Raw genomic sequence first — 16,821 nt, 5'->3', positions numbered from 1 at the left:
TCTGTTCTGTTCTGCTCGTTAACAGGGCCTCTCTGTTCTGTTGTCTTGTCCCTCTCCGTGCAGATGCAAAGGAGAGGTCAACCAAGAGATTCTCTGCAGACGGAGTCTTCAATTACACCTCTCTGCTGCTCAGCCAGGAGGATGACATGCTCTATGTCGGAGCCAGGGAGGCTCTCTTCGCCCTCAGCCTCTCTGACATCAGCAAGACCAGGCTGCAGAGGAATGTAAGTGTGTGTGGTGATGATGATGATGATGATGATGATGATGAGGCTACATGTGCATTTGTTTGAGTGTTTACGTGTGTGTGTGTGTGTGTGTGTGTGTGGGTGGGTGTGTGTCTGTCTGTGTGTGTGTGTGTGTGTGTGTGTCTGTGTGTGTGTGTGTGTGTCTGTGTGTGTGTGTGTGTGTGTCCAGCAATATTCCTCTGTGTGTGGTGGTGGTGGTGGTGGTGCTTGAGAATAAGAGACACCGTCCCCACAGATTGACAGCTACTAGTGTAAGCTACTCCAGAACACACTGTGGTGACTGATTGACAGTTATTGAAGTTGTCTTTTCCCTCCTCAGCTGACGTGGGATACACCAGCCAGGAAAAGAGAGGAATGCAGCTTCAAAGGGAAGAACATGCAGGTAAGATACAGATAGGATGGAGTAGTATAGTATAGTAGTATAGTATAGTAGTATAGTATAGTAGTATAGTATAGTAGTATAGTATGGAGCCTCTCGCATACAGGACCAGTCAAATGTTTGGACACAAACTTGCCAAGAGTGTGCAAAGCTGTCATCAAAGCAAAAGGTGGCTACTTTGAAGAATCTAAAATATAAAACATATTCTGGTTTGTTTAACACCATAATTCCATATGTGTTCCTTCATAGTTTTGATGTCTTCAATATTAATCTATAATGTAGATTATAGAAAATAATAAAAATAAAGAAAAACCATTGAATGAGAAGGTGTGTCCAAACTTCTGACTGGTACTGTACGTACGGTACATATGTCGGTGTATCAAAAGTCCTGAATTAAAAACCCTTTCAACCGGTGATTAAATAGACTCATCCAGCCGGCGTACGGTGCAGTGACAGCACGCGCTGGCTGGGGAATTTCCCCTCTCTGTTGGCGACACAGCCTTTTATCTGCCTGTTACCCTGATTTTACGCCAGCTGTTGTTTCCTTGGACAATATGTTCACGTAATCCCAGCGGAGTTTGTTTATCAAAGACGATACATTCAGCTCTGATAGAGCCCTTTGGTACGTATCACAGGGGCTGTAGAGCCCTTTAGTACGTATCACAGGGGCTGTTTCGCAAAGGCACAGTGGTTCAGGGGAGAAGAGGGTGCTTGGAGGCCGGCCAAGGTCTCACGACAGCTCAGCTCTCGTGTCGTGTTCCGTAGAAGCGGCGTGAAGGCTTCCTCACGCGTTCCAGCGTTCCTGACGTTAAACGCCATTTAGCTGATGCTTTTAACCAAGTCGACTTACATTGCAGTGAGTGCATACATTTTTCAGTATATGTGGTCCCGGCGGGAATCGAACCCACAGCCTAAGCGTCGTTAGTGCCATGCTCTACCAACTGAGCCACAGAGGACCGTGGTGTGTGGTGTGTGATGTGCTCTCTCTTTGTTTTCCCTGCAGACTGACTGCTTCAATTACATCAAGATCCTGCTGCATCTCAACAGCACCCACCTCTACGTGTGCGGAACGTACGCCTTCAGCCCCATCTGCGCGTACGTCGTAAGTACAGTCCCCTCTCCCTATCTGTTATAGTACAGTCCCCTCTCCCTATCTGTTACAGTACAGTCCCCTCCCCCCCTCTCCCTATCAGTTACAGTACAGTCCCCTCCCCCCCTCTCCCTATCAGTTACAGTACAGCCTCCTCTCCCTATCTGTTACAGTACAGTCTCCTCTCCCTATCTATGACAGTACAGCCCCCTCTCCCTATCTGTTACAGTACAGCCCCCTCTCCCTATCTGTTACAGTACAGCCCCCTCTCCCTATCTGTTACCACAACAGCTTGATTTTCCTGTACCACAAGTCAACGAAAGCCCTCATTTCTTCCTGATTTCTCTCTCTGCTTCTGCCTTACGCTTCTGCCCCTCATTGTTCTGTTTTTGGGCCTTAGAATCAAGGCTTTTATCCAGCCTGTCGTTACTGGAGCTCTTGCTGGTGTTTGAGTGTGACCAAATACTGCTGAGGCCCTTTAACTCAAACAAGCCAACGGGGGGTACGCACTCTGGCTGATTCCCAGTGTTGGAAAGACAGGGGGTACGCACTCTGGCTGATTCCCACTGGTTGGAAAGTAAAAGCAGAAGTAGCCGGGGTGTGTGTGTGTGTGTGTGTGTGTGTGTGTGTGTGTGTGTGTGTGTGTGTGTGTGTGTGTGTGTGTGTGTGTGTGAGTGTGTGAGTGTGTGTGTGTGTGTGTGTGTGTGTGTGTGTGTGTATGTGTGTGTGTTTCTTATGCAAGCACATACTAGGGAGTGATACTTGTCATAACATGACATTGATTTCTTGACAGGGGTCAATCAGCTTAGTGAGACCCGGTCCTAATTCCAGGAATGAAGCGATCCTCTTTGACGTCACAGTGAAAGAATAATATGGGATAAAATGACTCTTGGCTCTTGGCAGGACTTTAGGTCCTGAACCAGGATTCCAGGCCTGTTTCTTCCGGGCCTAACTAGCTTGTCTGGGACGCTTGGCCCTCACTTATCAACATGTTGACAAGCTCCAGAGTCAGTGTAGTCGACACAGGGACAAGCTCCAGAGTCAGTGTAGTCGACACAGGGACAAGCTCCAGAGTCAGTGTAGTCGACACAGGGACAAGCTCCAGAGCCAGTGTAGTCGACACAGGGACAAGCTCCAGAGCCAGTGTAGTCGACACAGGGACAAGCTCCAGAGCCAGTGTAGTCGACACAGGGACAAGCTCCAGAGCCAGTGTAGTCGACACAGGGACAAGCTCCAGAGCCAGTGTAGTCGACACAGGGACAAGCTCCAGAGCCAGTGTAGTCGACACAGGGACAAGCTCCAGAGTCAGTGTAGTCGACACAGGGACAAGCTCCAGAGTCAGTGTAGTCGACACAGGGACAAGCTCCAGAGCCAGTGTAGTCGACACAGGGACAAGCTCCAGAGTCAGTGTAGTCGACACAGGGACAAGCTCCAGAGCCAGTGTAGTCGACACAGGGACAAGCTCCAGAGTCAGTGTAGTCGACACAGGGACAAGCTCCAGAGCCAGTGTAGTCGACACAGGGACAAGCTCCAGAGTCAGTGTAGTCGACACAGGGAGACTTTGGAGACTTCAACGATCTTAGGCTTTATACTTTAAGGAAATGAGTTACTGTCACAATAACTGGAGCAAAGCAATGAATAAAGATGGCGATGCAGAGGTCACTGAAGCCAGTTTCCTAGTAGTCTAATTACCAGACTTTATGCAGGCCTTTGTTAATGGCAGACGTTTGTCTTTGTCTCCGTAGAACACGTCTACGTTCTCTCTGGAGAGGGACGAGATGGGGGAGATAGTGATGGAGGACGGACGCAGTCGATGTCCCTTCAACCCCGAATACAAATCCACCGCCATCATCGTGGGTGAGTACGGAACGCGCACCGGACACACGGTCCTGACACAAACGTTCCACGTCAATCGTCGTTTTGAGACATTGTCCTTTGTTGACCTTCTCCTCCTCGCGTGGCGTCTTCAGACGGAGAGCTGTACGCCGGCACTGTCAGCAACTTCCAGGGGAACGAGCCGGTCATCTACAAGAACCTGGGCTCAGGCGCCGCCCTGAAAACAGAGAACTCTTTGAACTGGCTTCAAGGTAATCACCGTTGTCTGCAAAGAGAGCAATCTAACCTCCACTACACATCTCCGCCTTTGTACCCAACTCTGCAGATAAGCACCGAGAGTAGGGATCATTAGCAGCCTGATTCTCTAATGCACCCAGACAGAGCAGCAGAGACAAGCTTTGTAAATTGCGAGGGTTGGTCCTATCGGCCCAAGCACATGCTGCCTACGACCGTACATCAAAACAACCAGCATAGCAGCCTGGTGCTTTTCTAGCAGGGAGTAGGCTGCACTTCATTCACGATTAGGACCTCTCCCTTGTCTTTTGATCTCAGGGTAATTCATGCAGAGTGCCCACTGTGGCATCTGAGTACAATTATACAGAGGATGCAGCTTCCCCCCCCCCCCCCCCCCCAGTCCCTGAGAGATCATAGGCCCGGTCCATTCTGAGCTGAATGTTAATGGTTTCCAAACGTATCAACCCGAATTAGTTTCCAAGCGAATACGATGGGATGATTGATGAGCAGGGAGATTGTTTTGTTTTTTGTTTTTTTACCGTCCTATTCTCTCTGGCTGTCTTATTCCCTTTGACTGAAAGCGTGTTTTTGCTGTTGACAGATCCGTCCTTTGTGGGGTCGGCTTACCTCCAGGAGAGCCTGCCTATAGGGAACTCTGTGGGCGACGACGATAAGATTTACTTCTTCTTCAGCGAGGCGGGGAAGGAGTTTGATTTCTTTGACAACACCATTGTGTCGCGAATCGCTCGCGTGTGTAAGGTAAGACACCTGGGCTCGCTGGGTGTGTGCGGCAGACGTAACTGCCAGGTCAAAACAGAACACGCACACACACACACACACACACACACACACACCGAATCCACGCACACACAGATATTCACATACAAACACACACACACACACACGAACCCACGCACACACACACACACACACAGATACTCACATACACACACACACACACACACACACACACACCCCGAACCCACGTACACACACACACACAGATACTCACATACAAACAAACACACACACACACACAGATACTCACATACAAACAAACACACACACACACACACACACCTCTCACTTCCTCCTACTAATCTCCATACAAGTGTGGAGGGTGTGTCTGTGTGAAAGCACACACATAGTAGCGTGCATACAGTACAATATGTGTGTGTGGGAGTGTAGGTTGGTGGGAAATGTACTGCTGTGTGTGTGAGTGAGTGTGAGTGTGTGTGTGTATGTGTGTGTGTGTGTGTGTGTGTGTGTGTGTGTGAGTGTGTACGTGCGTGCTCATGTTTGTTTGTCTGACTCTTTGTTTGAGTATCTAAGTGGGAGTCAATACAAAGATGAAAAGAGCCTTCTCCTCCCTTCCCAGAGCCCACCTCCACCTCTCCTCCCTTCCCAGAGCCCACCTCCACCTCTCCCCCCTCCCCTCCCTTCTCTCCACCGCAATGTCATCCCTCCTTCTCCCTCCACCCCTCTCAAAACGTCAGCACCAGGCCGTTCCTCCAGATCTCTCTATCTATCTGTCTCTCTCTCTCTCTGCTCCTCTCCTCCCCTGCTAGCCCTGTGCCACCATTATTAGTATTCAGCGGCGCTCCACAGCGATATGAAACGCCTTTCCCCCCTATAGCTGCCCTCACTCTGCTCCAGCCACTCTGCAGCTGACAATGCAGCAATGGAGACTTACTGCAGAACTCAGCACAGTTCGGCTCGAATCAGCTCGACCGTACGACGTGCTGCTTCTCTCCCTGAGGAGTTGGCGGACGTGGTGAAAACACCCTTAACAGTAGCCTACGAGATGCTATGTGCAACAGTAGCCTACGAGATGCTATGTGCAACAGTAGCCTACGAGATGCTGCGTGCGAGATACAAGATCCCAATTAACTGTCACACGACCGAGGTTGGTGGTGTTCGCTCTCGGTAGCTACATGGCATGGGGGGTGGGTGGGGGGGCGGGGGGGGGGGGGGGGTAGATAGGATCCCCTTTCACCTGTCATCATGTCATCAGAGCTGTTAAATGGCCATAAGAGCCGCTGATGTGCACTGAAGACAATGCATCCGTTACTGACCAGAGCCTCCTTGTTCGCTGAGGCTGTAATGGGAGTAATCGGCAAAGACAGCGTGTAATCTTAAGTGACAACTTAATGATATCCTCCTCCTCTGCGTCTCGGAGCTGTGACGCCTCTCCACCAATCGGATGCCTTTCCGAGGTTCTATATATGGAAATCGTTGGCAGAAATGCCCCCAAACCGTGGCGCTGCGGATGAACTGTACAATAGGGAGGGAATTGGTGCTGCTACTGTATAGATCCAATCTCTTCCTCTGAATGGAGACGGTCTTTTTCTGGGTGACGGTTTTCATAGGCCTACGATAAAAGCTTTAAATGATTTAAATATATATATAGGGACGGTGCGATTTCAGTGCTATTTCAGTATAAGATTGTTTCTCTTGTGGAAATTCGAAAGGGATTAAAGCTTAGCCCTGCGGCGTTCCTCTCTGTTGTTCTATGTTCTGTAGTAGAAACATCATGCATCATTCTGTCTCACAGCCAGGTTAGTCTTTGACAGAGCCATGGTGCAACCCACTACAAACAGCTGACTAAACTCCCTCCCCTTCTCCCAGGAGCTGCAACTCAGCCCCGATAAGGGTGGGAGCCCCTCCCTGTTAGCAGGGCATTGCCACAAGTCTCCAAGGGAAGGAGGGAGTGAAGGAATGAAGGAGGGAAGGAGGGAGGGAGAAACATGCACACACTTCACATTTCTGTGCCTGCACCTCTGCTACATAGTTGTTTTTCTCCCTCCCTCCCTCCCTCCTTCCCTCCTTCCCTCCTGCCCTCCTTCACTCCCTCCTTCCATGCACTCCTCTCTTCCACTCCTTTTTCTACTGTTTATTCAGGTGTGAGTGTTGAGGATTCATGGAAAGCAGCGTGGCCCGGCCAGCGGCTCCTGAACAGTATGCAGCAAAACCCTTCTCTCTTTCACCCTCTCTATCCATCTTCCTCTCAACGCCTCACACTTTCCAACCAACACTCAAAGGAGAAACAGGAATTGTTTGGCTAAATGGCACCATAACACCGGTCTCGAGGGAGACAGTGAAAGGGGTTAACGACTAGCTTGCTAGCGTGGTTTTGGAGGCCAGATAGAGGAGGGGCGGACCCCCTCGCCCACCCCCCCTCCACCCCCAAGGCCCCCCCCTCCCCCCCTTCAATGCCCTGCACACTGGAGCACAACAATGGCAGGGGACAGCTGAGAGAGCAGGAATGCAGCCCTCCTCTGCTCTTGTTCTGCTCCTCATTATCTGGCCTGTTGGCCACTGCTGCCTGCTGCCTGCCTGGTAATTGCCTCAGAAATCCAACATTATTCCCACGTGACCTCACCCCGCCATTCAGAGGAATGATTGTTTCTGCTTAATGGCAGAGTGAAGAGGAAAAAGGAATAGGGGATTATAGCCGATAGGTTTTTATGATGCGCTTTAGGTTATATTCACTCCCCAGTTTTTTTTTGGTATTTCTTTTGGGGGGGGGGGGGGGGGTGTTACTGTTTTTGTTGTTTTTGTTGTTGTTGTTGTTGTTGTTACTGGAGCTGCTCTTTAGAGAGTCTGTGAGACGTTCTAGTTTAGAACCGAGGCGTTCTAGAAGGCCAGGCCTCTGAGGGGTTGGGTTGGGTTGGGATAGGCGTTGTTATGGTCCTCCCTCCTCTACTTGTTGTGCTTGTTTTTTTCACTCGGCCGTTTCGTGGAGGAGTGCCGGCACACGTAGGGCTGTTATTAAGTACTTTGGCACTCCTCTTGTTGTTTGCTGACAGCCCCGATAGCAGAGAGTTGCTGTTACAGTTATGAAAGGGAGGCAGCTAACAGTACACCGGAGGTCCCTCACTCACAAGTATACATACCACTGCGGGCTTCAGTTCAAAGCTGTGTTGTTGGCAAGTTGCTGTTTATTTGCCCTTTCACAGCCTCCTCTTTCATGGAAGAGCATTTGGTATTCTCAGTGGCTGTGGTGTGGTTCTCACATCATTCCATGTTCTGAGGGTCTTTTATGTGGAGATCAGCTTGTTGTTCTGACCAACAACAGTGTGTGTTTAAAGGGGACGAAGGCTGCTAATTTACTGTGTAAACATCTGGCTGATGTCAGAGTAAACGTACTACACATTCCCATGCTAGTGGGAATGAAGATCTGTTCTCTGGGTGGATGAACTTTCGCCAGAATCTGAGCTTTTGTCTGTTGTTCATCTCTGGGGGCATATTGTAATTTCCTCAGCAAGTTCATGACATTCTCACCCCTCATTTGGAGTCGTTATGCAGTGTCACCGCTCATTCTAACTCAACACACACCTCTGTAGGACGGTGGTGGAACTGCAGCTCTCCATGTCATGCCTTACCATCCACTCCAATGGGGTTAACAGAGTTCCCTCTCTGTGCACATCCGGTGGAGTGACATCCACAAGTGTCATTCCACTTTACACTTTACACCCACCACTGACATTGCACTGCTGCTAACAATAATTCCTGCTGCTACATTCATTCATATTATTATCATTGTTTTTATTACTTCTTGTTGTTGTAATAGTTTTTATGAGCTTATTACCTTTATTACATTCTGTTGTTGTGGATGTTGAGAGCTGCTTTGTGTACTTCAATGTAATGACAAATAAACGGGACTGTGAACTTGTGTGGGAGGACAGGGGAGGCGAGAGTTGTCAACATTGTAGAATGCCTTTATTCACCGAAAATGCATCGATTGTGTTGGTTCATTTTGTAGCCAATCAGAGTGTTGTTGCTAGGTAGACACCACATAGAACACTTAGAGGCACTCTAGGAGTGGTGAGTGTTCCGGAACAATTTGTCAGTTGGTGAGTTAACAGACTTCCCTCTCCGTGCACGTGCAGGGCGACAGGGGGGGTGAGAGGGTGCTGCAAAAGAAGTGGACGACCTTCCTGAAGGCCCAGCTCCTGTGTTCCCTTCCTGACGACGGCTTCCCCTTCAACATCATCCAGGACATGTTTGTGCTCAAGCCCAACGGGGAGGGCTGGGAGAACACGGTGTTCTATGGAGTCTTCACCTCCCAGTGGTAAGGGGGATAAAGGGATACTTACACAGGCCACTGATCAGGAATGCCTTTCCACTCCTATCAATGTCATTGGCCATCGCCACCGGTTGGATTGTTAATCCCAACATATTTGGATCCGGGCTTGGGAGTGTTTTCCTTACCGCTTGATCTAATTAAGGAAAACTGTTGACCCTAATCATGAAACACCCTTGGCCCTGTTTATGACTAGGGCTTAGAGGTTTTCCTGATCAAATCACGTGGCCAGTGGTCAGGAAAAACTCCTGGCCTCGATTATGATTATGATCGAGGCTGTTTATTCTTTTCAGCTATTATGATGTTTCCCCCACACTTCATCACTGCATTGAGTCTGATGTAAAGGGTCTGTGTGTGGTTTAGTCCTGACACATTCTCTTGAACACACACACACACACATACACACACACACACACACACACACACACACACACACACACACACTCACACACACACTCACACACACACACACACAGACACCCACACACACACACACACACACACACACACACCCACACCCACACACACACACACACACACACACACACACACACTCTTCTTCTCACCATATGGCTCTCCAAAGCCAACAGTTCGATGTCAGTTCATATTTGAACCCTGCACGCTCAAAGTCTTGGCTAGCCGCCATCCTCTTTACGCGGGCCCTCAGAAGTCAGAGCTGCCGTAATAGGTTTGAACACACAGCTCAAGAGGGGTCACACAACCCTCTGGATAATTAATACAGCCAGCAAACGGGTGGAAACGTATGAAAATGTGGTGGAGTGGATGAAAATGGAAGTCTCTCAGGAAACAGCACTAGGCTGCAAAAGAGGCTGCCCGCATTTGCGTATATGGAAATATGTCCTCCATCTGATACCGTTTCACGGGTCATTTGGGTAGGAGAGATAAAAACGTGTGCTCTGGGGGTAGCCTGCTGTGTGTCTGAAATGTGCTCTTGGTCTTATTTAGAACCGCAGTTACACTTAACACAACATGACCTCTAACGTGGCCCTTGATGGAGTGTACCGGTAGCCTTGTGTGTAATTGCCTGCGTGCCTTTCAGTCAAATCTTTACAGTAAGAAGCGGTCTTATCCAGATATCTACTGTGTTTGAATCCGTTAGTTATTCTGTTAGTTGTGTTAATAAACAAGGTTGATTCTGTGAGTGTATCCATGAGTGTACTGTCCTTATCCGACAGTATGCAGGCAGGTGTAACAACAAGCCTGCTGGTGTTCCGGGTGTTTTAAACCGAGTGTGCTTCCAGGTATAAAGGGGCCTCTGGGAGCTCTGCGGTGTGTGCCTTCACGATGGCCCAGGTGGAGAGAGCCTTCAGCGGGCGCTACCGCGAGGTCAACAGGGAGACCCAGCAGTGGTACACCTACAACCACCCTGTCCCTGAACCACGCCCTGGAGCGGTAAGTGCTGCCCCCTACTGGTATACCTCCAGGGGCTCATCGTGGGGCTTGGTTTATAGATTTCAATAACACTCTAAAAACATTATTCGCTAACCTGTGAAAAAAAACGGTATATCCTGAGGCCAATACAGATGTGTGTACAGTAGCTCCACGAGCCTCCAGATATTGACGATTACACTAAGTGCAGTTGTTTGGTCGTTTGGCCGAGGGGCACTGATGGTTATCACAGCGGGTTTGTTCCAGCTTATTTAGAGACAGTTTAGAGAACAGGAACTAACAAAAACAGATGTAGAGAGAGAGAGAGAGAGAGAGAGAGAGAGAGAGAGAGAATTTCTCTGTTGTTATCACATCATTGAACTCGAGGGGACTGAAGTGGATGTTCTGTACCCTGTGAGCATTATTGATACTATCTTCCTCTACCGCGGTCTCCTGTCCCCCTCAGTGCGTCACCAACACCGCGAGGCAGATGAACATCCAGTCGTCCCTGCACATGCCCGACAAGGTGCTGAACTTTGTCAAGGACCACTTCCTGATGGACAGCGTGATCCGCAGCCCGCCCCTCCTGCTGAAACGCAGCGTGCGCTACACCCAGATCGCCGTGCACAAGATCCAGGGCATGGAGAGGGCCTATGACGTGCTGTTTATCGGAACAGGTGGGTCAGGCTTACCTCGACATTTACCTCAACATTTACCTTGACATTTACCTCAACATTTACCTTGACATTTACCTCAACATTTACCTAAAATATAAAACATATTCTGGTTTGTTTGACACTTTTTTGTTTACTACATAATTCCATATGTGTTTCTTCATAGTTTTGATGTCTTCAGTATTAATCTACAATGTAGAAAATAATCAAAAGTAAAGAAAAACCATTGAATGAGAAGTTGTGTCCAAACTTTTGACTGGTACTGTATATATTTTCAAGAATGGTATGTGGTGTGTGGACGCCTGGCGTCGTATTGATAGATTTACCCGTCCAGGTAGGTCAGCTTTAAGACACCTCCTCTAACGCATGTCTGTTGTGTCCTGTGTTTGTCAGACGATGGGAAGCTGCACAAAGCCATCAACGCCAACGACAAGATGCACATCATAGAGGAGATGGTGCTGTTCTCCGAGCCCCAGCCGGTGCAGCACATCGAGCTCGACCCCCAGAGGGTACGGAAGCCTGCTGGGCCCAACTAACACAACTTATTAGGGGTTTTTAGAAGTTTTAGAAGTGGTTGATTTAACAAAAGGGCTTCGGGCATTTAGCCAGCGTCCACTGCCGCTGTGAATGTGACAGTTTGTTCTAACTTAACCACCCTCAGGAGTAGGGGTTTGAGATCCTCCTCAGAATTTGACTTGGAGAGCTCTAGTTTTGTTATGTCTCTGTAAGGCTGCTTTTTCCTCAGCCCAAAATAGTGTTTGGGTGATTTGATCTGGGATTACGTAACGCTTCAAATTCGCAATATTAAGTTGATACCGATGTGAGATAATAAGTCTCAGCATATCCGATATCTTGGTTCTCACTCTCTCCCGGGTCCTTCTTCCCTCTCACAGGGCCTGTTGTTTATCTCGTCCCACTCTGGGCTGGTGGAGGTCCCCGTGGCCAACTGCTCCAACTACCAGAGCTGTGGGGAGTGTGTTCTGTCCAGAGACCCCTACTGTGCCTGGGCTGGCCGCCACTGTCTGGACGTCCGGATGGCTCCTCCTGATAGGTGAGTTCTTCCAACACGCACGCATACAGCGAGTATACTGTATGCACAGGCACGCATCCGCACACACACACACACAGACACAGGTACGTACGCACACACACACACACACACGCACACACATACACATATATCCACACACACACACACACACATACACACTCACTCCCATTTTTCTGTAAGCACTCACAGTGATGCACCTGAGCTCGTAGTGTTCTTTTCAAAGGGGGCATGACCGAGGTCACACCGAGCTCGGTTCTTTAGGTGTCGCGATTAAAGGCCTCCCCGGACAGTAATGGGTGCGTGTGAGAAGGGTTCCTGTCATTAGAGTCACTGAGGTTGTGTTGTTGTTGTTGTTGTTGTTTCAGCCACTGGCAGCAGGATGTGGAAGAGGCCAACACTTGGGCCATTTGTAATAAGACCATGGCCAGCCCCCCCTCTGCGAGACCGTCACCAACCCGTGAGTGCCCCCCCCCCCCCATCCCCCATCCCCCATCCCCCTTATCTGTCTGTAATTACTGGCCTGTCACTCAACAGGCTTGTCATTTCCTCTCTGCTACATCACCAAGATGCAGACACAGTGGTTAGAGGTTAGAGGTCATGAACAGTCCGACTCACTGAATGGACATGTAAGAGTCAAAACTATGAAGGAACACATATGGAATTATGTAGGAAACAAAAAAGTGTTAAACAAACCAGAATATGTTTTATGTTTTAGATTCTTCAAAGTAGCCACCTTTTGCTTTCATGACAGCTTTGCACACTCTTGTCAAGGTGTGTCCAAACTTTTGACTGGTCCTGTACGTATGTAATGAGTAGGCTGTGTATGTATATAATGTCTGTGACTAGTACTGTCCATCACCCAGGTTGGTAACAGAGTGTACAGTACATGTTTGAATAACAAATGCAGAATGGCGTGACCCCAGTCGTTACACAACCAACACATTCATGATATCATTTTTACCACAGCAATAAAAGTAGCTCTCTTTATGTGGAAGGAATATTTAATGGTCTGTATAATACGGCGGTTTTGCTTTTATAGGTGTGTCTCCGTGCCAGGACATTACCATCCCGGCCAACACCTTCAGAGTCCTGCCCTGCAGGCTGCGCTCCAACCTGGCAGAGAGGAAGTGGCGGTACAGCGACAGTGCCAGCCAGTTCCTGTACGCCACCCCCGAGGGCAGCCTGGTGGTGGTCGCCCAGGCCGACCGGGACGAGACCTACGAGTGCTGGTCCGAGGAGGAGGGCTTCAGGCAGCTGTTGGCTAACTACTGCGTGAGGGCGGAGCCTCGGCAGGAGAGCACCACTCTGATTGGCCACTCGCGGACGCCGCACATCGACCGCGAGGAGTCCTTCGTCCTGCCCGACGAGTCGCGCTCGGCCCAGCTCAAGACCAAGACCTACTGGAACGAGCTGATCGTGGTCTGCGCCCTGCTCGCCTTCTCCCTGGTGGTCTTCTCCCTGTTCGTGGTCTACAGGAACCGCGACCGCATGAAGTCCATGCTGAAGGAGGGAGAGTGCCCCAACATGCAGCAGAAGAAGAGCCGGATGGTGGGCGGGGGGAAGCCCGCCGAGAGTCTCCCCCTCAACGGGAACACCATCCCCGTCTCCACCTCCGACCACAAGGGCTACCAGACCCTCAACGACAACTACATCTGCAGCACGCCCACCCACGAGTCCTGCTCGCCCGACAACAGCAAGAGCTTCTCCGAGTCAGAGAGGCGGCCGCTCAACCTGAAGGAGAGCCACGTGGAGATCTCGCCCACCTGCCCGCGGCCCCGCGTACGTCTGGGCTCTGAGATCAAAGACTCTATAGTGTGAGAGAGAGGCACCGACCAGTGGCTAGCTAAAGATGCTATCCTGCGTCTGAACGGGAGAGGGGCTAAGCCACCTAGCAGAGAGGGAACTGGAGCGACACCCTCCCATCACAGCACAAGTGGGACATCCTGTTCGTTTTTTTCATCTGTCCCCATTTTGTTTCACGCCATCTTTGTCCTGTGAAATACACAACATGTGTTGGAGCCTTTTCTGTAACCATTTCCACTCCAAAGGCAGGAGCCTGCTCCTATTGGCCTGTTGATGTGAGTCCCAGAGCCAATCGGGAGTAGCAGCTCCGTGTCCCGGCTTCTGTGAGGATCACTGGACCGTGGCAGCTGATTAAGATGGCTATAACACATCAACTTTATTTCCTCATCCTCCTCACAGCCACTAAGCCCATACTGATCTATGTGTTAGTGCTGCAGAAGGCTCACCCAGGATTCATTAGCAGAAGCCATACAGAAGCATTCTATATCATCCACAAGCACAGAGAGCAGTCAGCAGCGAAGGCAATACAATACAATACAATACAATACACTACCATACACTACAGTACACTACAATACACTACAGTACAGTACAATACACTACAGTAGCATTAAGCAGCATCAGTCATTCTGCCTTATTGTTCCCGAAACAATGGCTGAGTGTGAAGAAGATCAGAGAGAGCCAGAGAACAAGGAGGAGAACAAGGAGGAGAACAAGGAGGAGAACAAGGAGGAGTTACGATTACATGACCTTGAGAACGGGTTGTGGGCGGAGCCTTCTCTCCTCTTGGAGGAAGAGAAGAGGAAAGAGGGGAGATGCAACTGCTCTCTGAAGGACGGGAGGGACGACGTTGGCCACGATACACAACCCCAGAGCCCAGACAGGACCTGAACTACGACCTTACCTCCTGACCCACACGGTGCTGTTCAAAGATGAACGTTACGTCATCGAGTGTAGCGTGGTGGGTGTGGAGACCTGGCCCGTTTGACAATGTGTACACTGACTGACTGACTGACTGGCTGACTGACTGACTGACTGACTGACTGACTGACTGACTGACTGGCTGACTGACTGACTGACTGACTGACTGGACTGACTGAGTTGACTGACTGACTGACTGACTGACTGACTGGCTGACTGACTGACTGAGTTGACCGTGGACATTAGTATTGACCGACATACAATACCAGGCAAAACACACGTGGGCCAACGGACAGTACGGACTGTCTGAACTGGAGAGAGGGAAGCGAGTGATGCGAGGAAACTGAGATTTTCCAGCTGCTATCCCAGAAGAGGACGTTCCAATTAAATCTCCACTCACAGAGACAGCCGCAAGAACAGAGTCCTCTACACAGACACAGCCACGGAAATGGAAAACACACATCTCTCCCTCCCTCCCTCCCTCCCTCCCTGCCTCCCTCCCTCCCTCCCTCTCCCTCTCTGTCACCATGTTCGAGACAGCACCACAACTATTGTGCACTGTGCCAAATATGTGTTCGACTGTCTCTGTGATTCAACAATTGGGGACAGCAGTATGTGCCATTTGCTCATAACCACTCATAATCACTTGTGTTGCCTTCCGTCAGCTTTGATCACTGTTGACAAGAGCATGCGATAGCATGGATGAAGGACACCTACTGTACATAACTGCACCCTTGTGCCACTAGCAACCAGAATCTGGACCAGAACGCAGGAGACTCTCAAGCACAAAAGGGATCTGGGTTGTGGTATATATATTATTTTGTTTTCAAGTTCTTTGGACATTTCAGTGATAATTAAAAAAAAAAGTTGAGGAGGTTACTGGGAGACTACTGAGAGCCAGGAGATAAGTTTGACGCAAAAAAAAGAGAAGCTAAAGTCTTTTTTTAGGACAGGGACCATTTCCACAGTTGTGAATAGTTGATTACGATTTGAACCACAGATGAGACTTTCTTTCTGTATATTGAACCGAATTCCCAAAGATGTAGCAAAATATACAATGGTGTAATTCTGAACCACAGAACTGGGCCAAAGGGAGAAAATGGCAACATAAGTATTGTGGAATGTATCGATCATTTAACGCATTGATCAGTTCATGTATTCCAAAACCATAATAACATTTTTTGCTTTATCTTACAGTTGAGGAAATGTAGCTATTCGTCCACTACATTTTGACAAAGTAATTGCACAAAAAGCTTACTGCGTAACGATGGTGACAGTGGTTTGGTGTATATATCTGTACGTAGGCCTATACTGTGTCCTGCGGGACTTGGTGCAAGATGTGTCGTCGTAGAAATAGTTTTAAAAGAGTGCACACTGCTGATTTTTTTTCTTCTTATGCTTACTTCAGCATAGTTTGTCTTGCACAGAATACTGCACTCTCCTTACTGTGTTCTTCTGTTCCCAACCCTGGAAAACGCTTTTGAATGATACGTTGATGTTCTGCCTTCAGCCACGTGCCACATCGTACTGTACATCACATGGCCTTCACCTCAGCCTCATGCTAGTGGTGAAAGGCCTGATTGTAGCCCGCCATGGGCCTACTTAACTAGCTAACTAAACTACACTACACGGGTGGACAACAGAATGGATCGTCCTCCCATCCCATCCCATCCCATCCCATCCCATCCCATCCCATCCCATCCCATCCCATCCCATCCCATCCCATCCCATCCCTTCCCATCCCATCCCCTCCCATCCCATCCCATCCCATCCCATCCCCTCCCATCCCATCCCATCCCATCCCATCCCATCCCATCCCATCCCATCCCATCCCTTCCCATCCCATCCCCTCCCATCCCATCCCATCCCATCCCATCCCCATCCCATCCCATCCCATCCCATCCCATCCCATCCCATCCCATCCCATCCCATCCCATCCCATCCCATCCCATCCCATCCCATCCCATCCCATCCCTTCCCATCCCCTCCCCTCCCCTCCCATCCCATCCCATCCCATCCCCATCCCATCCCATCCCATCCCATCCCATCCCATCCCATCCCATCCCATCCCATCCCATCCCATCCCATCCCATCCCATCCCATCCCATCCCAT

The 16,821-nt window shown here is 49.6% G+C and overlaps 1 protein-coding gene across 1 annotated transcript in view; it reads left to right on the top strand.

Annotated features, from left to right (window-relative positions):
- The window catches only part of LOC310820094 (semaphorin-4B-like), a 41,401-nt gene extending 24,858 nt beyond the window's left edge, over nucleotides 1–16,543 (top strand). The window contains exons 3-15 of the mRNA XM_083691605.1: nucleotides 64–224; nucleotides 565–627; nucleotides 1,628–1,726; nucleotides 3,460–3,571; nucleotides 3,685–3,801; nucleotides 4,386–4,543; nucleotides 8,677–8,858; nucleotides 10,133–10,283; nucleotides 10,726–10,936; nucleotides 11,327–11,442; nucleotides 11,827–11,984; nucleotides 12,350–12,441; nucleotides 13,024–16,543. Of these exons, the coding sequence (XP_083547731.1) occupies nucleotides 64–224; nucleotides 565–627; nucleotides 1,628–1,726; nucleotides 3,460–3,571; nucleotides 3,685–3,801; nucleotides 4,386–4,543; nucleotides 8,677–8,858; nucleotides 10,133–10,283; nucleotides 10,726–10,936; nucleotides 11,327–11,442; nucleotides 11,827–11,984; nucleotides 12,350–12,441; nucleotides 13,024–13,802 (2,399 nt within the window). The 3' untranslated portion in view covers nucleotides 13,803–16,543. The remainder of the gene's footprint in view (nucleotides 1–63; nucleotides 225–564; nucleotides 628–1,627; nucleotides 1,727–3,459; nucleotides 3,572–3,684; nucleotides 3,802–4,385; nucleotides 4,544–8,676; nucleotides 8,859–10,132; nucleotides 10,284–10,725; nucleotides 10,937–11,326; nucleotides 11,443–11,826; nucleotides 11,985–12,349; nucleotides 12,442–13,023) is intronic.
- Nucleotides 16,544–16,821: the final 278 nt, after the last annotated feature.

The sequence above is a fragment of the Argentina silus genome (assembly GCF_951799395.1).
Source record: "Argentina silus genome assembly, chromosome: 19".
Classification (NCBI taxonomy): Eukaryota; Metazoa; Chordata; class Actinopteri; order Argentiniformes; family Argentinidae; genus Argentina; species Argentina silus.
Note: the sequence above shows the minus strand (reverse complement) of the source record. Positions and strands in the feature narration are given on the sequence as shown.